The sequence below is a fragment of the Leptopilina boulardi genome, unplaced genomic scaffold (genome assembly GCF_019393585.1).
Source record: "Leptopilina boulardi isolate dan_hultmark-lab unplaced genomic scaffold, ZJU_Lbou_2.1 LbouV2_273, whole genome shotgun sequence".
NCBI lineage: Eukaryota > Metazoa > Arthropoda > Insecta > Hymenoptera > Figitidae > Leptopilina > Leptopilina boulardi.
In genome coordinates, this window is record NW_026137833.1 from 2,916,775 (window position 1) to 2,942,101 (window position 25,327).

Genomic DNA, 25,327 nt, shown 5'->3' on the forward strand with positions numbered 1-25,327 from the left:
TACACTTTGGGATAATTTAAAAAAAAAAAATTTCTTTTTCATAATTTTATTTATTTTATATTTTTCTTTAGTTTTTTTTTAAATTTATAAATATTTGTAATTAATAAGAAAAAAAATAAATTTTTAACATTCTAAAATATCAATAATCTGTTTTCTTTTTAGTACTTTTAAAATTTATTTATTTTAACATTAAACATGCATATTTTACATAAAAATCTAAACTTACCTTTTTTTTTATTTCTTCTATTCGAAAAAACTAGTTGATTATTCCTTAAAAGTGTAATTACATTTAAAGAATAGAATAATAATTTTGATATTTATAAATGTAATATACAATATTTTTAAATTGAATTATTCATTTATTTTAAACTTTTAAAATAAAAGAAACACTGAACTGCGCATGCGTGGTAGTTGGGTAGCAGTATGCGCAGTTAACGTTTGCGCACAATAACTAAACTTCCTCTACTCAAATGAATTTTAAAAACAAATTACAATTTCTTTGAATTTACAGTTAATAATTTGTTTTATTGACTAAACAAATTATTAAAATATTTAGAATGATAAAAAATTCTTTTTAAATTTTTCCTTTAAGAATTAATATATTGTGCGTTTAATAAACATATATAAGGTTAAGGTAGATCAGTGTAGATCTTTGTTATGCATTTATGTTTATTGCGCACAGTGTTTACTCGTTGCGTTTAACTACGTTTCGTGAAAAATTCATTTCTAATTTTCAAAAAAAGTTTTTTTCATTATAAAATTTGTCTATTTTTACTGAATTAACGCAATTTTATAAAGTTTTATTCACAAAATACAATTTATCAATCAAAATGCAAGGGATGACTATTAAGTCACTTAAAAAACATTATTACGTGAGTAAATGCGTAAAAAAAATTTTTTGTTTTCAAAATCGTATTATTTCATTATTATATACATATAGTTTTTGAAATTTGTAAAATAAAATAAAAACGAAATTTATAAAATTGTTTATATCAAAAAATTGTTTTTCTAAAAATTTCATAATTTAAAAAGAATTTTTTTTTTTTATTCTAATTGTGCGTTTCATGTACCTAGTACATTTTAAATAAAATATAAATTTTATAATTTGGAAATTGCATTGCAAATAATTATTATGTAAAACTAATAATTTTTCTTGACTCTTCTTAAAAAATAAATGTATTATATTCTTTTTTTTACTCTTATAGTTCGAACATAATGTCCTTAAAAAGGGAATAATAATATAATAAATAATAATAATAATAAGGGGCCCCTAATAATAATATTTCTAAAATAAGAATAATAATTCTGAATATAAAAGTTATTTCATATTTTAACAATATATTTTTACTCTAATGTTTTTATTTTAAATTATTTATTCTACAGTTGAAGAATATAATATTCTTAAAATGAGAATAATATTTAAGATATTCTAACTGTACACCAACAAAACGAAATTCTAAATTTAAGAATATCTTTTTGGCGCCTATAGAATATTTACCATGAATTTTATTCTTACAGTTAGAATATATAATAAATTTAAAATAATAATATTCTTAAGAGAAGAATATTTTTTAATTTAATAATTATTTCTTACTTTAAAACTATTATATTCCAATTGTAAGAATAATAAAATAGATAGTAAATATTCTTAAATAGGAACAAAGAAGATATTCTTAAATTTAGAGTTTCGTTTTTTCAGAGTAAAGGTATATGTACTTTAGGTTGTAAGAATATACCATCTTTAGTAATTTAAAATTTAAGAGTTTTTTCTTGGCGTCTATTCAAAAATATTTCTCATGCATTTTATTCTTATAGAGTTAGAATATAATACTCTTAAAATAAGAATTACTTTTTAAAATAAGAAATTCTTTTTTAAATAAGAATTACTTTTTAAAATAAGAAATACTTTTTGAAATAAGAAATAGTTCTTAATTTAAGAATTATTTCTTGTTTTAAGACTATTATATATTCTAACTGTGAGAATAAAATGCATTGGAAAATATTCTTAAATAGGCGCCAAGAAGATATTCTTAAATTTAGAATTTTTAAATTTAAATAGGAGGACAAATTAAATGATATAAAAATAATTTATTTTTTTTTTTTTTGTAGTTGATTCCTCTTCACGGTTGCCTCAGTTTTGGAATATTAACCGCCATTGCCTCCCTTGTGAGATGTGCTATAAAGAATCCTGATATCTCATGGAATTTGAAAAAAAATCCAGAACCCTGGCAAGAATATAAAAATAAGAGATACAAGGTTATAATTGTGTCTATTTTCGCAATTAAATTTTGATCATTAAAATATTTTTTTACATTTTTTTTTTTATAATTTTTACATAGCTACTGGATCCTGCTGGTGCTAGAGGCTGGACAGATGCTCCTCAAAGGCCCGGTACCATTTGGGAATTGTACTTTTAGGTTTAATATTCTAAAACTTTAAGGTTTAATAAAATATTTTCTTAAAATAAAAGTATTTTTTAAAAATAGCAATAAAATTCTTAAATTGAGAATATTTCTTAACCTGTTTATGCCAATACGTATATAGCACTGAGGAAAAATTCAGTATATACTATTCTTAAAATAAGAATATATATACTTAAATTCAGTAAATATTATTCTTAAAATAAGAATAATATATTCTTAATTTCAGTTTACGGGTTTTTCTGTATGTGTAAACATGTGCAATAATGGGTTAATTTAAGAATATTTATTGAATTTAAATTTTTTATTTTAAGAATATTATATATTCTAGGTTTTAAGGATATTGAATTATATTTAAATTTAATAACGAGATATATTAATATATATAATTTATTACTATTATTATTAACCTGGTGTAATAATTAATGTATGTATGTAATTGTTGATATTATGCTTATAAAAAGGAATGCATTCATAAGAATAATAAAAATGTTTTCTTAAAAAAATTTCCTTATTCCTCGCATATAAAAATAACTAATAAATATTAATCATTTATAAAAATTTTATCAAATTAAATTTTAAGCAAATATTTTATCCATCAAGAAAAGTGCGTTATTTATCTTATTTGTTTTTATACAAAATAATTTTGAAAAGATAACATTTTTTTTTTCAATTTAATAGTTAAAAATTTTGAATATTGCGCACTGTGAACAAAGCATAAGTATTGTTTAGGCTGACCTTTTTAGCTGCGCAGTCGTCAAATGCGCATAATAATATCGGTCGTCGACTCTGTTTTTCGCAAATTTTAGCGAAATTTTTCTGTTTACACTTTTTGCAGGCAGCACCGGCTTGCTCGCTTATTTAGTGTAACAGAGATTTTTTGTATTAAAAAAAAAAAAACTGAAAATGCCTCCTATGCTAGGATTAACTGCGAAGAGTTTAAAAAAACATCCATCTGTAAGTAATTAAGACTTAAATTATTTTTTCATTTGATTAACAGATTTTAGTTTCTTTTTTTTTATCTGTCTTCACCTCCAAAATATAGTGACGCTCCATTTTGTGATAAATTTTTACGAATCGTCTAAAGCAAAGCATATGTAATTTTATTAAAAATAAATTCAAGGTCATATTAATAGTTATATATTTGGTAAATTAATTGATTAATTAAATTATTTATATAAAGTGCATTCACGTTCAAATTTTTCAATATGTAAATAAAGAATTCATGTTATATGGAAACATATTTTTAATAATTCTGATCATATCTTTGCGTTACAAACTTTCTATACTTGAATCTATTTTTAGATATACATGGTTATCATTATCTTGTTAAAAAAATAACTGTTGCTAGGACAATGATAGTTTTAATATAAATTGATGATCGTTAATCTTTTTTTTATTTATCTCAATTATAGTTTCTTTTAACTATATTTTTAAATTTTTATATTCTTCGGATAAAAAATATTTTAAAATGTATTAAAAATTTTTTTTGAAATAAAATAAGAATTAATAAGATAAGAATATTTTTTTTATTTAACTAATCATCTCAGGACTATTTTTCTTTCATTTCTTTAAATAAATACATTTTTAAAAACAACACTTTAGTTCTTTTTTCTTGTAGTAAGTGCATAAATTAAAGACTGTTCAAAATTTTAGATCTTAGGTATAATATTAGAAAAATTATAAATATTTCGTCACATAACTATTCCCAAACTGACAAGTAATTAAATTGAATTGATTAAAAAAAATGAATTTAGTAATATAATAAAAACAGGACCTCTAAAAAGTAAAAAAAAAAAATTCTTTGTTAGCTGATTCCTCTTTACTTTTGCCTCGGTGTGGGAGCAACAGCTGTTGTTGGTTACATGACAAGATGTGCTTTAAAAAATCCTGATGTCTCATGGAATTTGAAAACTAATCCTGAACCCTGGCAAAAATACGAGAACAAGAGATACCAGGTAATAATTGTACATTTGCAAAATTTATCATCTCTATATCAGAACTTCTTGAAATACTATGTGTACATTAAAAAAAAAAAAATTCTCAAAAATCCTTTTCTATAATTTTAAATTAGAATATATCCCCTTAAATTTGTTAATTTTTTTCTTTTGTAATTTTACGTCTCATTTAATTTAAAATTTCTAGTTTTTGGATCCTGTTGGTGCTAGAGGCTGGAAAGAACCTCCAAGGCTCAAGAGCATTTGGGATTAAAAAATTCAGAACTGGTCAACATTGATAAACACAAAAATTGCTATCATATTATACTTATAGAGTTAGCATTTTTTGAATTTGAATCTTATGGAACCATATATAGTCAATATGGATCGATATTATAATTAAAAAATACATCAATTTTTTTATGAACTTTGTTCATCGTATAAGGATTCAAGCAGAGAAATATGAAAAATAATACAATGTAATAAGTATACCACTGATTCCAATCAGCGTATATGCACTGATAAATTAGTGAAAATTCCCTGATTTTTCAGTGTATACACGCTAATTGGTAACAGTGGTATACTTATCGCTGATTCAAATTTAGAGAGTTCTTAAATTTATATAACATTTACAAAAACCCAAAAGAACATTTTTAATCATTCCGACACTTTTTTCTACATTTTTCAAAAGAATTTTTTATATTTTATAGCATTTAAATTTTTGATAAAAAATATTTAAATTCCATTTATACACACCTGGAACTTTACATATTTGTACGTTAATAAAAATTTCTACTATCAAGTTGTCGAATTTTTTACATCGTTAAGAAACGATATTTTTATTACCTATAACATTATTGAACTAAACAAGTAAAAATATTGAATTTTAACTAGATTGTTAAAAATTAAAAGTTAACAGAAAATTATTTTTCAAAAAAATTTATCATTTATTTACATTTTTTTCAAAAATAATAAGAGTTAATTAAAGAAATCATTCTAATAAACAAAAATTAACTCCAATCTCTTATCAATAAACAAAATAAGTAAACTAAGTTTTGTAAAATAAAAAATTTTTTAAATTAAAAAAAAAAAAGAAAGCCAACACTACGCGGTATTCCCAAGCGGTCACCCATCCAAGTACTAACCGCGCTCAATTGTGCTTAACTTTGGTGATCGGACGAGAACCAGTGAATTCACAGTGAAATGAGCGTTGGCTGAAATTATAGGTTTTACAAATTGTCCAAATAGTTAACTCTCAGGCAAGTTTATTCTAACATAACCTAAAAATGGCTTCCGCATGCCGTGCGCATGCCAAGTTTATGTGGGGTTGGTAAAAAAAAGAAGGAAAACAATTCTAAGATTTTTTACTTAAATATAAAATTCAATTATATTAATTTTAATAAAGTTAATATTTTATTCAATCTTTCATTCAATTTTCCAATTAAAAAAACTTTTTATTATGCTACCTTTGTACAATTAAAATATTGCAGCTATTTAAAAATTTTCATTGAGCAGACTAGACTTTTAATTAAATTTTAAAAGAGACCTTGTTTTAGATTTTTATTAATATTAATGATATGATTATCAATTCCAAATTTTTATAATTTATTTTGTAATAATTTTAGTATATTACTTAACTGGCGAACTACTGCCAGCCCCGACCCACTAAAACCCGTCAACCCCTCTTGGGAGCCCTTTATCCACCCTCGGAACTATCGGAAGACTCATGCAAACGCTTTTGTTTCTTTTAAAAGAGCCTCAAAATCCATTACATCGAATTGTCAAAACATTGAGTTTCATTACATCGACTCTCAAAAGCACCGACTTTTTATTACACCACCTTATCAAAACATCGACTCGTCAAAGCATGAACTTTTCAATACACCGATTTGCCAAAACATCGAATCTCCTCTCCAATGGCGTCGACAAGCTAATTTGGCTGTCAGTTCATCGAAATATTTCGAGTTCAAGATATGACGTCAGACGCCTGGAGGTACAACAAACAGACGACACAATGTTATTTTTATGGGGAAGAAAATTTGTTTCCACTTTCATCAATTTTATTCATATATTTTCAATTGCATTGATAGATTCTCTGAATTCGGGATAAAATATAAATTTTGAGGTTAGGGGTGTTTGTTTACTAACTTGAAATCTTTTACTGCACTGTAAAAAAACTTTTTGGAGATTCTACATTCACAATTTGTATTTGTGTTAAAATTTGTAAAATTACGATATTCAATAAGGTTATGTTACTACATTAAAAAAAGCACTTTTACAATTTCCTGTAAATTTACTACTTTCAAAGTGGGTAATAGGTGACGGATGCAACAACTAATTATGTTTCACCTATTACCCACTTTGAAAGTAGTAAATTTACAAGAAAATGAAAAAGTGCTTTTTTTAATGTAGTAACATAACCTTATTGAATATAGTAATTTTACAAATTTTAACACGAATACAAATTGTGAATGTACCTACAATCTCCAAAAAGATTTTTTACAGTGAATAACATTGTGTCGTCTGTTTGTTGTCCCTTCAGGCTTCTGACGTCATAAGTGACAGAGCCTAATATGCATCTATATATTTTTTTCAAGCGAGTTTCCTCTCTATGCTTTTAGTCGGTAAAGTAAATTTAAATTGTGCGGGAAATTTGAATTTACATGTAATTTTAAATTTCTCTCACAATTTAAATTTACTCTACCGACTAAAAGCATAGAGAGGAAATTCGATTGAAAAAAAATATCGATGCAATAACAATTCGATGCAGTGGCTTGTCGACGTTGTGGAGAGGTGATGCTTTGGGGCTTCAATATTTTGGTAAAACTGTGTATTGAAAAGTTGATGCTTTGGCGAGTCGACGTTTTTGGAGAATTGATGCATTGGAAAGACAATGTTTTGAAAAATCGACGTTTTGGAAAACCAGTGAATTGGAAAATAAATTATTTTGACAATTCATTGTTTTGGTACGATAATGCATTAGAAAGTCGATGTTCAGGTTGGGAGATATTTTCTGGTGTCGATGAATTGGAAAGACGATAATTTGACGAGTCGATGTTTTGTCAAGTCAATATTTTGATAAGGTGATGTATTAAAAAGTCGGTGCTTTGGAGAGTCGATGAAATGAAATCCGATACTTTGACAATTCAATGTAATGGATTTTGAGGCAAAGTAATGCGTCTGGTTTTCCATAAAGTTACTAAATTTTTACTAGAGCAGGTTGCGGTAGTTGATAAGAATTGTGATAAATGGAGATTTGGTCCAGTAGGGACAATGGAAACCAACCTTGCCTATACAAGAAAGGGGAGATCTTCTGATCAAAATTGGAGAAGACTGCAATAAGAAGGCACTCACTGCTGAGGTCACTAAAGCCGGTTGAAAGCATGTGGAAGGTGGATCACAAGGTTACACTGAAGATTTGCCATCTGGATTGCCTTACCGAGGCTTCTATGAAGAGGTCCAACTGGCGTTGGCGGAAGTACTCCAGAAAGCAGGTAAGTGACGGTCCTAGGACCCAACCAACGAGGAATGAAACTCGCGGTTGTAGTCACCAATCCAGAGGAAGCGGACAGGCTGGAGAAATTGAATCACATAAGGATTGGCTTTATATTATGTTGTCCAGTAAAAAAGAAGGGTGATTGTTGTTTAGTGCCACCAGTGCCTGGCGTACGGCCACATAGGAAGAGTTTGTATGGCAGCCAACAAAAGGACTACGTGCTTCAAGTGCGGTAAAGTCGATTATAAGTTTGCAAAATGCAGGAAAAGCCCAAGCTGCTTCCTACGTAGAGAAAAGTATGGCGATAAGACGATTGAAAAACCCTGTTTTTTAGCTTTAAAATGAAAAAAAAAACTTTTAAATCGGTGCAAAAATAAAAAAGTTACAAGGGTTTTAGTCATAAATATACGTGAAAACGGTTTTTTGGCTGTAAAATCAAAATTTGGGTGTGTTAGGGAAATTTTTTGTTATCTACAACCTCTAGTAGGTCCGATAAAAAGGGTTTTTGGCTGTAGCACAGCGTTAGCTATATCGCAGGCAGTGGAGGATGCGGAGTCCTCAGGACGGCCCTTGAGGAGTCTAAGATGATTCTCGCAAGAACGAAGAATATACAAGTCGGAAAAAACGGCATGGGTCGCGAAAGCGAGATCCCAAGGGAACTTCACCTACGAAGTTTAAAGCTTGACGGCATTTCCGCAATGTCAGGATTAGTTCAGCCAAAGGGTGTGGTTTTTAGTATGTCGACCAGAACAAGAACGGCCATTCCACATAATCTTAGAGCATCGGGCTCCAGGTTTTGGCCTTGGATACCAAGGGTTTTGCAGATTTTCCACTTTCCTTGTAAAAGAAAAAAATATTACAATTTTATTATAAAAATACATTAAACGAAGGAAAATTGGCGTAGATTTTGTAGTAAATTTAATGATCATTAAAAAAAAATTAATAAAGATTAATTTTAATTTAAAAAATTGAAAAACAAAATTTAATCAATTTTTCGTAACTTCAACTATTTTTTAAAATATTTAAAAATATCTTAAGCGACAGCACAGCGACAGCTTAAGTGCAGGTCTCATTTGGGTTAGTGACGTGAACTTCTAACCCCAATTCATCCTGTGATTTTATAAGCATCTAAATACTTTAATTATATATATATATATATATATATATATATATATATATATATATATATATATAAATAAAATAATGAAATAGATTTTTCAATGTAAAAAAAAAATTAAAGAATATATACAACGTTTGTCATTACATAATTGAAAATAACTAGAAAAAAATTTTTTAAAAAAGAATAGAGGTCTGAGAGACCGGGAAAAGCGCTAAAAGTAATTTTTTTAGCACTTAACAGTTTAAAGGTTAAAAATGGAGACATCTCCAACACAAATAAACATGGAGACTTTTCTTTCCATTGATCCTAAAGAACAATAAAAAAAATGTTGCCGGGTTTTCGAGTAATTAAAAAAAATAGTGCGAGCATGCATGGAAATAAAATCGAACGTCGATAATTTTTATTTATCGTCTCGCTGGTTTTATTCGTGGGCCAGGGCGTTAACAAAAAATTAATAAGTAGCCGCTGACTTGAGCACAATTTTTAACATATTATTCATAAATTTTTCTATGAAAATTTAACATTTCTATAACATGAAAAATATTATAAATGTGTTATAAATTAATTACCCATATCTTTATTAAACAAATGAAATAAAAATTATCGTTTTCATAATTAAAACTTTACAGAATATTATCGGAAATTGAATTTTACTTTTTTAAACTAAAATAATTATTAATTTTTTAAATTATCAATTATTAATTCAATTTCTGATAATACTCTGTAAAGTTTTCCAAATTAAAAATTTTAATTGTAAAAACAATAATTTTTATTTCATTTGTTTAATAAAGATATGGTAAATTAACATCTTACATATTTATAATATTTTTCGTATTAAATTTCATAGAAAAATGTACAAATAATATGTTAAAAATTATGCCCGGGTCAGCGTCTAATCATTAATTTTTTGTTAACGCCCTGGCCTAAGAACGAAACCAACGAGACGATAAATACGAACTATCGACGTTCGATTTTATTTCTATGTACTATTTTTTTAATTACTCGAAAACCCGGCAACATTTTTTATTCTTCTTGAGATCAATGGAAAGCATCGATTTCGGAAAAACTCATCCATATTACAAATATATAAGGTTTGACAAAAAAGAAAACGATAAATTGTTCTTAATGTCATTTATTTATAAATAAATCGTGCGAATGCAGATGCAATAATGAAAACGTCAAGAAGCGGTATTACAATTTTTTTCTGATTTCTTAACATTTTACCACCGTCTCGATAAAAACACGTGATTTGGTAATAATAGTTTAGATATTTAGGTTACAATATAATATAAAGTTGCATCTTCATCGTATATTTTCTCATTTACGACTCAACTTTCATATTTACCGATTAAATTTCTATGTATAATTCGACGTCGCTTTGTTTTTTTTATTATATATAATAATAATTAATAATAATAATAATTTATCATAGATGTATAATTGCAATAATTATTATTATAGAATATAATAGCAATATTTCGCAATCAACATCATTTTTAAGAGACATATACGACAATTTTTTCGTTTGTATATTCGCTTTATTTTTTATTTTTTTTTTTTGTATTTTTTGTATTTTTTTTTTAATTCTTTTCTTTCATCATATTAAATATCTATTTAAGTTAACAACTAAAACACGAGGGACCGCTGGACATTAGACGACATCTTAAGACCTAACAATAAAAAAGAAACAACCTCCGTCAAGCGCTTACTCCCTATCGTGTTCCGTTTAAAAATTTTTCTCAACTAATGTGTATCTCACTCTTTTATTTATTTATTTTTTTTTAAATCTTTTCTGACTATCCGACATTTTTTTTCTTGCGTTGGCCACAAAACGGAACACCTCGGCGTCCTACATTTAAAAAAAGGGGATGAATAATGGAATTGTTATTTATGTGAAATATCGCTAATTGAGAATTGATGATTTTTTTTTTTTGTTTTATTGATATAGGGCGCTTAATGGTCATTTGTTTAATATACCTTAAATATGCCTTTTTTCGATCGAGGATTTGAGTATCGTCGAAAGGAGGATGCTGGAGAAGGAATGAATTTTTCTCAAAAGAAACGATTTTGAATTAATAATAACAAAATCATTTCTTCTTCTCATTTAAACCGCACAAACAAATGGGAGGAGTTTCGCTCCATTGCAGACTCTTACAAGTTCACTACAAATATTTTACCGTTGCTTGTTGGCAAGCGGTTCTTTTTTTTGTTTAATTGTACGCTACATTTTTACTGATTTTTTTCCGTTTATTTCTTACTTAAGACATATTTATTATTTTGCAAATATTAGATATTTGATCAATAAATTGGATCTTAATTCTCTCACTTGAGTCGATGTCCTCGCAATTAAAAATGTTCATACGATGAGTTTAAAGAGTTTTTTTTTCTTGGATTGTTATACATATATTTTGTTACCTGTTTGTGAAAATTTTTTTCGCTGGGTTTTTATGTTTTATTCTTTCATTCGGTTTAAAAACTGCTCGCCGAAACCAACCGCGATGTCTCGTATTCGTTGCCTTCTTCAAACGCACTCTCAGCGACATTCTTAATTCGCTGCTAAAAAAGCCATCTTTTTCTCTCTCTAGAAACACTTTCATGCTCTTCATCCCTCTCTTCACTGTCGACTCTTGTATTTTTTTTTTTTTTTTCTTTTTTTTTTAATTTTAAATAAGCGTTACTTATTCCTCCTTCGTAGGCTCAGCCTTCTTGCCCAGAGGAATAGCGGCCTTTACTCTACAATAAAGAATTCATAGGGAAAAATTAAAATTAGATATATCGATTTAATTTGTAGTATTTTTATCCAAATCCTCATTTGACGAGTAGAAAGGTCATTTAAATGTGACGCGTTTTGAAGAAAGGGACCTAAGAAGCAAACAAATTTATAGGTTATGTTTACGAACAATTTTACTTTGATTGAAAGTTCCTTTTTAATTATGTACGATAAAAATCAGTTTTTATTGAATATTTTTTATGTAATGAAGATTTAGAAATCAAATACTTTTTATTAAGAGTTGATCCACTTTATGTATTTTCAGTTAAAAATTTTGAAACATAACCTACAATTTTTTGCTTCTTAGGTCCCTTTCTGCATATCGCGTCACAAATTAATTTCAATTTTTTTTTCAAATTTAAATGTAAATTGAATAGTTAATAGTTAGTCCGTTTTAGAACGCAAAAAATAGACACTTCTTTACTATTTTTTTTATCACTCATTTTTATTGTAAATTTAAAAAAACTTTTTACATTTAAAAATATAATATTTTAACTGGAGGGAAGAATTTTTGTTTTTCTTTTTTATTATTTATTGTTTCCAGAGGGTGACAAAGTCAGAGTGTAAAATTTGTAATTTTTTTTTTTTTTTTATTTTTTAAAAAAGCAAAACAAAAATTTGTTCCCTCTAGTTAAAATATTATATTTTTAAATGTAAAAAGTTTTTTTAAATTTACAATAAAAATGAGTAAAAAAAGTGTCTACTTTTTTGCGATCTAAAACAAACGTGTGTCTTGAAAAACAACAAATTTTTTTTTGAAAATTAACTACAATGTAGAAACTAAAAAATATAAACAATGATCTTACTTGGTTGTAATGTCGTTAATCTTTGTTTGAACTAAAGCTAAATTTTGGTCAATTTGTGCTTTATTCGTTTCGTACACTTTTGGTAGTGTAAACAAAGCCACAACTCCTGTAAAATAGAAAATAAACAAACATGAATTAAATATTAAATTTTTTTTTTTTTGAAAGACATAATTTTTTTATATTTGAAATAATATTTTCTATAAAACGTACCAATAATTACGAGAGTCATTCCATTGAACCATGATCCAAGATAAGTTAAACACCATAAAACACCACCAAATTTGAGTGTGTCGACCAAATCTTCAACCAAAAACAGCCTGCGAAGTTCACTAACGGCGGCATTTGCATTTGCAACTGCAACGTCAGCAACTTCATGTACCCTTTCAGCTGGTAATTTTAAATCCAAATCTAAAATGTTCCTAGAAAAAAAAAAGTAAAAAATTTGTTAATAAATCAGAAATGACAGTAACAAAATTTCTAAAAATATAAAAAATTTATTTAATATATTAATTTTAATTTTTCATTTTCTATATTTTTAGTTGTACCATTTTTAAATTTAGCGCCATTATCAATAGCCATTTTTATTAAATGGTTGGTACTAGTATAGGTATTTATTCTATCGTGATGTCGATAACGTGACGTCAAACTTAATAAAAAAAAATTTATGAAATTGGTCATTTTTAAGAAAAAAAATTCATTTTTAAACGAATATTGAAATAAATTAGAATGAAATTTGATACTTGATTAAAAAATCGCTAGATTTTCTTAAATTTTGATATCTAGGGATTTTTTGGGACACAGATAATGAATCTGTAAAAAGTTTTCAAAAATTCAAAATGGCGGATGCAATATGGCGAACGGAATTTTAGGAAATCTCTTGATTTTCCTAAGACTTGGTTTCTAGAAGTTTTTTGGAACGCTGATAATAAATTTGCAGAAAGTTTTCAAAAATCCAAAATGGCGTACGAAATTTTCCAAAATTACTAGATTTTTTTAAAAAATTGGTACACGGAGAGAAGAGGTACAGTGGTGGCTACAAAACGCGTTTAGTAGGCAAAAATATTGTTAGGATAATTTTACTGGCATTCGCTGTTACTAAACAGCGTTTAGTTCCTTGTAGTTGAATTTACTAAACGGTTCTTTTGACAACACTACCCCTTGATTAAATGCGACTGCTCAGTCTCCCCACTTCTTACCAGTTTTTATGTTATGAAAATGGCGGACACTTATATTGTTTGCGACACTTTGACACAAGTGAGTTGATTATATTCAAAATAGATAACTCATGAATATAGAAGATTTATTGTCTAACTGGGGCTCTTCCAGTTATGAGGAAAAATTCAAAGATAAGTTTATTCTATTAGTAAATTTAAAACAATATATATATATCATTTAGTTCTGTCACACAAAAAAATTTACCGACAGAATAAAAATGCACAAATCTGATTTGTTGTCCACAATTAACCAGATTGCGGACAACCAATCAGATTTCTACATTTCGTTTATGTCGGTAAATTTTTTTCTATCGATAATCGTGTAAATTTTTTTACTAAACAGTATCGTTCATTTAACTGACTGTTTAGTCCGTCCAAAATGGACGATACTGTTTAGTAGATTTAACTGAGCTTTATTATTTATTTTTACAAGAAACAGTAAATTTAAATCATTTTAATCACGTAGAGTAGGTTATGTTTAGCATATTCACAACAAAGGCGGCCATTTTAACTTTTTGACAGTTTTAACAGTTGGCACTACTCTACAGTTAATATGTCACAGCTACAAAACGGCTGTTTAGTAAATCCGACTGTTAAATTAGTTCAGTAATTTAATTAGTTTAGTTATCTACTAAACGGTATAGTCACCAGAAATGGCGCGACAGTCGCCATCACTGTAAATTTCTCTCCGTGATATCTAGGGTTTTTTTTTAACCGCTGATTATGAATCTGCACTTAGTTTTCAAAAATTGAAAATGGCGGATAAAATTTTAAGAAATCGCTAGATTTTTTTAAAACTTGGCATCTAGGGGTTTTTCCAAACACTAATTATGAATTTGCACTTAGATTTGAAAAATTAAAAATGGTTGATCGAATTTTGGCTAAAACATATTGATTCATATTTCTAAAATTTGAAAAATGAAATATAAAATAAAATATACAACTTACTTAAAGGGATGTCCGTCTGATGTTTTTTGGACTGCCTGCATCACAGCTTTGTAAATACGGAAAGCTACAGTGCCAGTGAGAGTGAGAAGTGATGTATATGCGAGGACGCTGATCAAACTGAAGTAGGCCAGCGATAGAAGCACTCCTAGAATTGCACCAAAGACGATTCCAGACTTTTTGGGATCACGCCAATAAATAAGAGCAGCCACTAAAAAATCAAAATAAATAATTGCTTCATTATAGAATCAGCTTCATCTTTTTTATACTCTATTAAAAAGACAAAAATTTTGCTTAAACAAATAACGAAAAAATTATTTTACCATAGAGGTTAAATATAAACATACAACAAATTTGTAATAGAAAAAAAAAATCATTTTTTAGAGTGAAAAAATATCAAAAGTGAATTAGAGTTCAATAATCAAAATGGTGGATCCAAAATGGCGAAAGCAGTGCCGTATTTAGTTTCTCTAAGACCCGGAACTATTATTGCAATTGTAAAATGTAAAAAAAATTTATTTTATTTATTTATTTATAAATGTTGCAAAAATTATTATTCATACGAAAATTTGAAAAATATTTTCATCGAAAGAAATTTATAAAAAAAAAAAATAATTTTTAGAGATGAAAATTAATGGAAAAAATTCAATCAATTATTGCTATACTAATGGTAAATAATTGGTTAGTCAGACACTTCCCACGTACAATATTGTATAACTACGCGTTAAAAAATATATATATATAAATTCCTCTATATTTGGAATCTTTGATGATCACTAATATCATCCTTTTTTATAAATATACAATCATATATGTATATGCATTTCTAGATGACATCATTCAATGAGAACGATACCTGTTTACAAAGTGCGCATGGCAGTGTAGGAAACGAAGGTAGATCAGACTACCATTTCACTTCCGGTATACACGTATGTAAAGCAGAAATATATATATATATATATATATATATATATATATATATATATATATATATATATATTGCAATCGATTATTATATTTTTAATTTAAAAAAAAATTCTTCAATGAAACATTTTTAATTATTATTTCGTAAATGTTGACAAAAATTAATAATTAAAAATAATTAAAATAAATAATAATAGTAATAATAATTAATAAAATAAAATTAATTGTATATTACCATATATTTTATTATATATTATAATTAATAATCAGTTGATATGGAAATCATCCAAAATTAATTTAATTTACTCGTAGATGTCCCTTTATTGAAATTTTATTCGAATAATTCTCTGATAAAAAGCATTCAGTGAATTATAATTAGATACATAAATCACAGTTGTATTCTGTATATATGCATAATAATATTCATTCTAGAGTCAAAATTTTTTAAAAATTACATATTTAATTTTTAAAATTTGCAAACAAAAATTAAAAAAAAATAAATATATTTTAAGGATAAATTTATCATATTCCCGTGAAAATAAAAATGAGCATAATGATATTAGTTATTTTTGACTTAATGATAATATGACTTGAGACCTGCTTTATCTTTGTATATATACTTGTCGCGAAAACGCAACGTCAGAATTAAATTTCTGACAAAAGAATTTAATAAACTTTTTTCTATCAAAACATCAGCGAAAATTTTAAATCTCAATTATCATTCACCATTTTTTTTTACACTAGTATATAGTGAATCTATTAATAATCACAAAATATATTTTCTCATTTATCATGAATGTAAAAAAAAAATTAATTACATTTGCAACCAAAATATAACAAATATTATTCATTTTTAATATTGAGGATTTATTTTTGAATAAAAATTTTAGAAAATTTCATTACTATTTTATTTTAGATTACAAAAATTAAAATATTTTTTCATTTCTTATTTTTGTGAAAAAAAAAAAATATTTCAAATCTTTTACAAGAAATCAAATTACAAAAATAAAAATGTAAAACAAATAAGATAAGTTCTGTTATAAATTAATTATCTTTATCAAATGATTGTATAAATTTTTAACGTTTCGAATGTAATCTTTTCACTGTTAATTCAGAAGCCTAATGTGTGTAAATTGTGACTTGTAAAATTCTTCAATAATTATTAAAATTTTTATTATTATTATTTTAAGAATAAAAAAATATATATATTAGAATTTTAAATATAATTAGTTCGAGGAAAATTTCCAGTGTATTAAAATGCTAATTTCATTATTAAAAGTCTGATAATTTGAAAAGTTTTAATTTTATTACGTAAAACAAATTTTGATTCACGAATAACTTTTAGAGAATACAAATTCATGTCTCTGTATAGGTATTTTTTAATTTGCAATAAATTTTATTTAATCTCAGAGAAATATTTTGTTTCAACCAAATACACCATTTTATTATATTAACACAATTTTTTATTTATATTTCAAACGTTTGATTCAAATAAATATTTATTTGATCTAAATAAACATTTGGTTTATTTTAACAAAAATTAGGTTTTATTTTTTTTCATAAGGGTCAATATATGAAAGAAAAAATAATTCCTTTATTTCAAATATTTCAGCATCTTTTGTAAACACGACAAAAAAAAAAAATATTAAAATAGAAAAAAAACACTTTTGAATGAACCTCATTGTTAAATTTAGTTTTTAAATATTTTCAACTATGGTTTTGTATTTGTTCAGTAAGTGAGAGTTAACACTGAACTACGAAAGAGACAAGGCCAGCCATCATCCTTGCACATTGCAAGAGGCAATGGGACACTCCTCAAGTGCATCTAGCTCTTTCTCTTTCTATACAAGAAAACATCTTCTATACCATTAAATTTCAAACGCTTTTACTGTCAATAACCTGTATTTGTTACAAAACTTGTTTTAAAATGCTTTTTCCATGTATCTAATGATAGTCTATTATTTCTCACTTTTAAATTTAAATATATTCACTTTTAACAAGTATATATATTTAAAATACGAAATATCAGTCAACCTTTATTAATCACTATCCAAAAAAAAAAAAAAAAAAAACATTCACTTTTTTCTAATTTTAATCATCTTTCTTAATTCATTAAAATTCTCCTCCTCTATAAAAAAAATATATTCAAATTGACATATTCAGACCGAATAATAATCATATAAAATTTCGAAAACTTTCTTTTTCGAAACCGTATATGAAAATAACTATAAGCTTTAAAGTAAATCGAAATAGAAAGTAAACACAGAAAATTATAAGGTATTAAAATAAGCTGCAACGCTCATTATTTTAATCCAATTTTGTTTATTTTAATACCAAAAGTGGATTAAAATAAGCAAAATTGGATTAAAATAATAAACGTGGCAGCTTATTTTAATGCCTTTTAATTTTCTGTGAAGTTTAAAAAAGTTTAAAAATTGTAAATAAAATATTTTCTTATATATGATTGGTCATATAGTATTCAGTGGAACATTTAACAGTGGGACAAGCAAAAATTTTTAATCTATACGTGGAAATTGGCAACTCTGATCGTATAGAATGTTGTCTGCTTGATTTTTTTTTAATTCGACCAATGAAATAACTTGAATTTTGCGCTCAAATTTGTTTTTAGGTTAGGACGTTATTATACCTATACTCTTTAAATTTGAATTAGTTAAAACTAAATTATCTGATAGCAAAAAGACAGTTACCGATTCAAATAGTAATATTTTTAATAATATTTTAATTTAATTTCTCTTTTAGATTATGTTAAAATAATCAAAATTTCTAGTAACTAATTCAATTAGTCAAATTGGACATTTTTTCAGTTATTTTTCCACTAAAAATTAGTTATTTTATTAGTAATAATTTTTTTTTTTATTACCATCGTAAGCAACTTTTGAACTTAAATTTTACAATTAACGAATAAAAAATTATCCAGAAAATTTTGATTGGTTTATTTTAAAATTCATTCCTAAATATTTCTGACCGTTTATTCAAAGAAATAAAAATTCTTTAATATAGAAAATTGATTTAATGCAAATTTTGTCAAAAAAAAAAATAATTCGAACAAATATAAATTCAACTAAAAGAAAATTCTATCCAATGAAATTCTATGGAATAAAAATTCCAACAAATTAATTTTAGACATTATCTCCTATATTTTATTGGGTACGTGTTAAGTAAAGTTTAATTCTACAAACTTTTAATTATTTTTCCAGAAAAATGTGGATAATATCCATTATTCAATGTGGTCTTACTCTGTTTTTACTTGTATAGTTAAATATCCTCCTATAAATACTGATTTTTGTTTTGTATATATATACAACCACGATCTCTCTATCAATATTCTATTTTGGTTCGCGCGCAGTATATCACACAGAAAAAAACTCAGTTCTTGTATAAGTTGAAACTCTTTTTTTTTCATTAATCATCATGTTATCTAATTATGTAAGACTTTTAAAATCCTCTATTTGTATTCATGCTTTTCCAAAGACGAAAATAAAAGAATAAAATAAAGTATGAAAAATAGTATTGGGAATCAAAAATTTTCTATATGCACTGTAAAACTAGAGGTATTAATTTAATACCAACTTTAGGTACTAAATTGCTTTTTGGTTCTATTTTAATACCTAAAATCGGTACTATTTTAGTACCTTCTTTATACAGTGTGCAATTCGTTCTGATCGATATACTAATACACAAAAACGTTACGCAAACGTATAAAATTACACTCTATATTCTTTCGCTCCAAACTTGAGTATTGTCTACATTTTGGTCACAGATATATACAAAACCTTTGTTCCACCTCAGGACCCTTTAGTAAATTATTTTCTTCTAAACCTTATAAACTAAATATTTAAAAAACTAATTTAAATAAATATTTATAACAAATCAAATAGATTAATAATTACATAAAAAACGATGTTTAAAAAATAGAAGTCTTTTTTAAGGGGTTTTATCCACGAAAATGCAAACCTCAAGAAATAAAGAATTAACCATTAAATAATAAAAATATTATTAATTGTACAATATTAATCCCTACCAAAAATTGACAGAGTTCAGTACTGGCGCGGTACTGGTACCAGTATTGCGTCGGTCGTCAATTTTTGATAGGGATATTAATAATAATATTATTTTTATTATTTAATTGTTAATTAATTATTTTTTTCCAGAGGTCTGCATTTCCGTGGATAAACGTTTTTAAAGAAAAAAAAAAAGAAAATCTTACCGAAATTTTAAAATAATTTGAATATAAAATTAAAAGAAAATTTATGTCTAATTGTAGACAATTCGTTTGCTATTATTATCATCTTTGATGATGGTTCCAGAATTAGATATACCAATCTATTATTACACATAAGGTCATACAGCATAAGAAAATAGCACATTTGGAACAATTTAGTTCCCTAAATTAAAGGATATCAATTTCTGTAAAAATCTAACATGTACCTTTAAAAAAAAAATGTTAACCATATTGAATATTTTTTATTTTTTTACAGTGGAAAGTAAAATTACTTCATATCTCAATAAAAAATAAACCCCTCTCATAAAATGTTGTAACAGATGCTCATAATCTATATAATGACCTCTTCGCCACTATCATAACAGATCATGGAATCATTAATTTATTTTTACTAATAATACTCATTTTGCTCTCATTTAGATCCCAAATAATGTATCACAAAATAAGATTCCTATATAAATAACTTCATATATCAACTTTCATCGAACTGCCGAAACTACATTCCATTACCTACATATATGGCCTATTAGCATAATATACATTGTACACGTATCACATAAATGATTCTCACATATGTAGGGTTTAAAAAAACTTATTTAAAAAAAAAAAAAAAATTAAATAAATCAAAATCAAAAAAATCTGTAAAATATTATTCATATTGAAAGAGAGAGAAATTTTATATATACATGTGCAATTTGAATGTTGTTGCTCACCACGTGTACATCCGTTAACCATATGTTCCACATGGAAGATTGGCATTGCCGTGTACAACGGTATAAAAAAAAAACATTAACTTAAAGGTATATCAATAAAAAAGGGAAAAAAAACCAATGAAAACTCACCAGGCCCTCTTTCTGGTAGTTCTTCGACAAAATGTCGTGAATTATTTCGGCGCACCATGATTTTTTTTTTTGAAAAAATTACTAAACAACTTGTCAATAGGTAAATGCTTCTCTATATAAATTTGAGATTGTGATCATACAGTTTGTCGTTGCTCTCGTGGAGTATAGGAACGCACGACTAACCTGACTGGTGAATTTAAGAGTGCCTCCAACTCCAACTATACATACTTTCCTCGAGGGCAGCTTTCGTGAGAAAATAAATATGTGTGAGTGCACAAATAAAATAGTATTGGTGCGAGTGGATTTAAAAGTACGTGGGTGTGCGTCACACTTGAGAAGAATAAAGAAAGAGAGAGAGAATATATATATATATATATATATATATATATTTGTTGCTGTGTGTGTATGTCGAAGAGAAGCCAAAAGAGAAAAGAAAAACTGGAGGGACCAGACATACACCGCAGCAGAGAGTAGTAAGCGTGGAAGAAATCTCGAAGAAAGGACATTTAAACTTATTCAAGGTGGCAGCACCGTACAGAAAACGTGTCCCAATATATATTATTAAATATATATATATATATATATATCTATTCAAATATAAATGAGAATGTCTACATGAAAAAGAACCACTGTCGATTTTATTTTCCAAGATAAATAAAATTTTCAAATTGTGGAGAAAAATTTTTATTACTGGAGTCATTATTTTTGAAAGGAGCCACACAAAACCTTTTTATTTTCTTTTTCGTTATAATATGGATTTTTTAAATAGTGTTTTATATAAAAAAATTTACAATACCAAAGGATTTTTATAAAAAAAAAATATTTTTTTTAATGTTATTAACAATTGAAAATCTTTTATGGTTTTTTATTAAAAAATTAATTTCTCGAAAACTTATTGATCGTTCAAGTCCTGAAATGAAATATAAGTGACATTTTTTCCTGATAAAAATATTGCATTTTTTAGTAAAAAAAAAAAAAAATCAAGTAATTGTTTATTTAGTTTAGAATTCCATTTAATGTTATTTCGTTAAAAATTCGGACAAATGAAGATTTAGTTTAATGAAAATTCTGGTAAATTTAAATTCTAATAAACATTAATTGGAAAAATATAAATTCGAACAAAGTTAAATTCTATCTAATAAAATTCCATAAAATAAAAATTCTAAATAATTCACAATATGGAATAATTATGCGCCCCAGAAAATTCTATACAATGAAATTCTGCACAAGTAGATATACAGTGCCGGTTTTACGCCAAGAAACCTGTAACCGACATTTACCGACACTAAAAAAAAGTGGTTCAAATCCGTTCTAAATGAGAAACAAATAAAAAAACAACACTGTAAAAAGAAAGGTATTAATTTAATACCGACTTCAGGTACTAAATTGTCATTTGGTTCTATTTTATTTAAAGGGCTATTGTATTATATACCTAAAGTTTGAATTTCATTAAAAAAAATTAGATTTTTAAAACTTCGAATGTTTATTTGATTAAATTTTCAAAATATTGAATTGTTAAAAGTTCAAAAGTTTGAATTACCAAAAGAACGAATTATTAAAAGAACGGATTTTTCAAAATTTCGAAATACCAAAAGATCGAGTTATTTAAAAAACATAAAATTGTCAAAAAACAGATTAGAAACACATTTTTGCTGAATTCTTTGGTTTTTAGAATCAATTTGTAATTCGGTGATTATCTCTTATGATTAAAAAAATATCGAAAAACGATATCTCGTTGTTTGTGAACTGAATTTTTTTGAATTTTGAAATGAAAGTATTGTCGATATTTTTATTCATATATTAGTTTCTCCCAGGTAGTATAACTTTTAAGACGTTTTGGTATAGTATCTTTTTAGTTATTTAAAGTGTCTTATTTTAAGATGTTATAATAGGAATAAAGGATCTAAATATTAAAATTAACATCATATTCTTAGATGTAAACGAATTCTATCTTAACATCTTGTTTTAAGATACTAAAAAGATACCTATTTTTGCAGTGTTCAAATAAAAAATTATTTGGTTCAAGTAAATATTTATTTGATAATAGTCAAGTAATCGAGTATTTTAATTAAATAAAGTTTCTTTGTATACTCAAGTATCTTATTATTCCGAAGGGGAATTTACTGAGGTAAATGTACACTTTTCCTGTAATACTCGTGTAATAACGTGTAATACCGTGTAATAATTCGTTATTATGGTGTTGTAATAACGCAAAAAACTCTGTAATACTCGTGTAATACTTAGTAATAACGGTAAGATGAGGTGTATAATACAGGTAGTCCACTGTACACGATTTTAACTATTAAATTCCCCCTCGTATTATCCGTATGTATGGACGAATTTTAGGTTATGTTTACGATAAGTTTTATTTAGATTAAAAGTTCCCTTTCTTCAGTACGCGTCACATATAATAAAAACATAAGTTTTTCTTATTGAATGCTGTTATTATACAAGGTTGAAAAATCCAATGACCTAAAATACATATATCTATATGTATATATATATATATAATTGTTACATAAAGCAAGTAGAATCATGAGAGGTAATGATTGATCTGTGAACTGTGATCAAGTGCCTATAGTTTTAAACTCAGGTGTAAATTATACTTCGTATAACTTAACCACATATATTATTCTTTTGATTTATAACATAAAATAATATTTTTATTCTCAATAAGGAAAGAAAAATTATTTTCAAACAAGAAAAAAAGTAAACTTTTATTTTGAAAATTCTTTGGGGGGTGAGGGTCCACTGTTATCAGTAACAGGAATGATAAAATTTGCCGCAATGCGGACATATATATTGTTCTAATAATATATTCCTTTAAAAAAAATTTTAAATATATTTATAAAAAAAAATATATTACACAATAAATAATACATAAAAAAAAGGAAACAATGAAAATTTGTCAAATTTCTCAATATAAGTATGATATATGTAATATATTTAAATTTAAAATAAGCCAAAAGTTTTGAATGTTCAAATAAAACAAAATTTGTTTTTGCAACTTCTTTAAGTACGAATTTTATTATAAAATATCGTTTTAAATATCTAAAAAGAAGTTATTAAAATTTAACCCATAACTGGCACAATTCCGCGTTCGAACGTAAATGGCACAACGGGTCTGCTGAACCCGACGTATTCAAACATGTATTGTACAGACAGTATTGAATATTTTTGCACAAAAATTTATTCTGAGGTAGCATATGATGTGTTTTTTAAAATTTCATTAGTTTTACAGGGATTCATTTATTTTAAGAGCATTTGAACCTTCGTGACGTCACAGATCATGGCGCATGACACGTAAAATTTCTCAGGTATGTGAAAAGCACAATTTTGAATATTTTTTAAAAAAACCTTTTGGAAAATGTTCAGAATAACATAGACTCTGTCTGTTATGTGCGGAAAATTCAAAATTTTGCGTTTAAAACGTTTTTTAAACAATGCCTACATATAAGCAATTCGTGTATTTTTCCTTACTTGTGACAACCAACTTAAACATTGTTTAAAAAACGTTTTAAATGCAAAATTTTGAATTTTCCGCACATAACAGACAGAGTCTATGTTATTCTGAACATTTTCCAAAAGGTTTTTTTAAAAAATATTCAAAATTGTGCTTTTCACATACCTGAGAAATTTTACGTGTCATGCGCCATGATCTGTGACGTCACGAAGGTTCAAATGCTCTTAAGTTAGTTAAAAAAAAATTGTGAAAAATAAAAACGAAAAATTGCGTGTTTTTACTTAAAAATTCATAAGTTATTTAAATTTCAATATAATTACTTAAAAATTTAAAGTTATGATGTATTATTCTTTAAGAAAAAAATAACCACAATAGCAGGAGTTGCAAAAAAAGGTATTTATTTTGCAGAATAAAATGTGACTTTTTAGGTTAAAATTAAAAATTTATAATTATTAATGTTTGAAGCTAATTTATTCTTTTGTATCGAATTAGTTTTATCAAAAAACATAGAAAATTACTAAGAATATGATAAATTAATATATTAAAATATAAAAAATATATCTAAAAGCTACACATTCAATTAATTTGAACTGGAAAAATTACTCGGGTCTACTGGATCCATGGTGCCAGTTAAGGGTTAATAATAATTATTTAATTTCTGTATTTGAAACAAATACCATTTAATAAACTCAAATAATAATTATTTGATACAAATAAATATTTATTTGATAATAGTCAAGTAATCGATTATTATTTAAATCAAATAAATTTTTTTTACAATGTGGTATATCTGAATTGGCGTGGAATATCTCATACTCTATAGACAAAATCGTTTTTTAAATTATATTGAGTAATAAACATGAAAAGTGTGAAAAATGTGTTTTTTTTACAAACATTATGTAAATAACAAATAAACGGACCTTGACTTATTGTAGTGTAAACTAAGTTTCACTTATATCGATTTTATTTGACCACGAAAGAGCCGCTCCCTATTGTGTGTTATATATATATGAGAAGTGTCAATTAACCTTGCTGTATAGTCATCAGAAGATGATGAGTTATAAAAGTTTAACTCTCAGTTCTTTTCTTGCATATTTAATTAGAATAATTTATTATATTATCTAATGCAACCTAATAATTATTATTT

At 25.9% G+C, this 25,327-nt stretch overlaps 3 protein-coding genes and 1 non-coding gene across 12 annotated transcripts in view; 2 read left to right on the forward strand and 2 right to left on the reverse strand.

Moving 5' to 3' along the window:
* Nucleotides 1–673: 673 nt before the first annotated feature.
* Nucleotides 674–2,888, forward strand: LOC127281516 (cytochrome c oxidase subunit NDUFA4-like). Its single transcript, XM_051305241.1, has 3 exons — nt 674–872; nt 2,110–2,256; nt 2,340–2,888. The coding sequence occupies exons 1-3, from the start codon at nt 831–833 to the stop codon at nt 2,415–2,417; spliced, it is 267 nt and encodes an 88-aa protein (XP_051161198.1). The 5' UTR covers nt 674–830; the 3' UTR covers nt 2,418–2,888.
* Nucleotides 2,889–3,172: 284 nt separating this feature from the next.
* On the forward strand, nt 3,173–5,159 carry LOC127281547 (cytochrome c oxidase subunit NDUFA4-like). Its single transcript, XM_051305273.1, has 3 exons — nt 3,173–3,377; nt 4,232–4,378; nt 4,566–5,159. Exons 1-3 carry the CDS (start codon nt 3,327–3,329, stop codon nt 4,629–4,631), a joined length of 264 nt encoding a protein of 87 aa, XP_051161230.1. The 5' UTR covers nt 3,173–3,326; the 3' UTR covers nt 4,632–5,159.
* A 294-nt stretch (nt 5,160–5,453) lies between these two features.
* On the reverse strand, nt 5,454–5,572 carry LOC127281697 (5S ribosomal RNA). Its single transcript, XR_007843073.1, has one exon. It is a non-coding gene; the product is annotated as a 5S ribosomal RNA (ribosomal RNA).
* A 4,517-nt stretch (nt 5,573–10,089) lies between these two features.
* LOC127281630 (reticulon-1-A) overlaps nt 10,090–25,327 on the reverse strand; it is a 66,582-nt gene continuing 51,344 nt past the window's right edge. For 8 of the 9 annotated variants that reach the window (XM_051305438.1, XM_051305435.1, XM_051305437.1 and 5 more), the window contains 4 exons: nt 14,712–14,919; nt 12,760–12,968; nt 12,550–12,655; nt 10,090–11,706 (listed from right to left, as the gene is read on the reverse strand). In XM_051305438.1, coding sequence (XP_051161395.1) covers nt 11,652–11,706; nt 12,550–12,655; nt 12,760–12,968; nt 14,712–14,919 — 578 coding nt within the window. In that variant the 3' untranslated portion in view covers nt 10,090–11,651. Of the gene's footprint in view, nt 11,707–12,549; nt 12,656–12,759; nt 12,969–14,711; nt 14,920–20,717; nt 20,906–25,327 lie in introns of those variants that run through there. The other variant, XM_051305441.1, reaches the window with a different exon arrangement.

Coding starts and splice junctions, on each gene's coding strand:
- LOC127281516 (XM_051305241.1), top strand. CDS start 831: ATGCAAGGGATGACTATTAAGTCACTTAAAAAACATTATTAC. Junction 873..2,109: donor CACTTAAAAAACATTATTAC/GTGAGTAAATGC, acceptor TTTTTTTTGTAG/TTGATTCCTCTTCACGGTTG. Junction 2,257..2,339: donor ATAAAAATAAGAGATACAAG/GTTATAATTGTG, acceptor ATTTTTACATAG/CTACTGGATCCTGCTGGTGC.
- LOC127281547 (XM_051305273.1), top strand. CDS start 3,327: ATGCCTCCTATGCTAGGATTAACTGCGAAGAGTTTAAAAAAACATCCA. Junction 3,378..4,231: donor GTTTAAAAAAACATCCATCT/GTAAGTAATTAA, acceptor ATTCTTTGTTAG/CTGATTCCTCTTTACTTTTG. Junction 4,379..4,565: donor ACGAGAACAAGAGATACCAG/GTAATAATTGTA, acceptor TAAAATTTCTAG/TTTTTGGATCCTGTTGGTGC.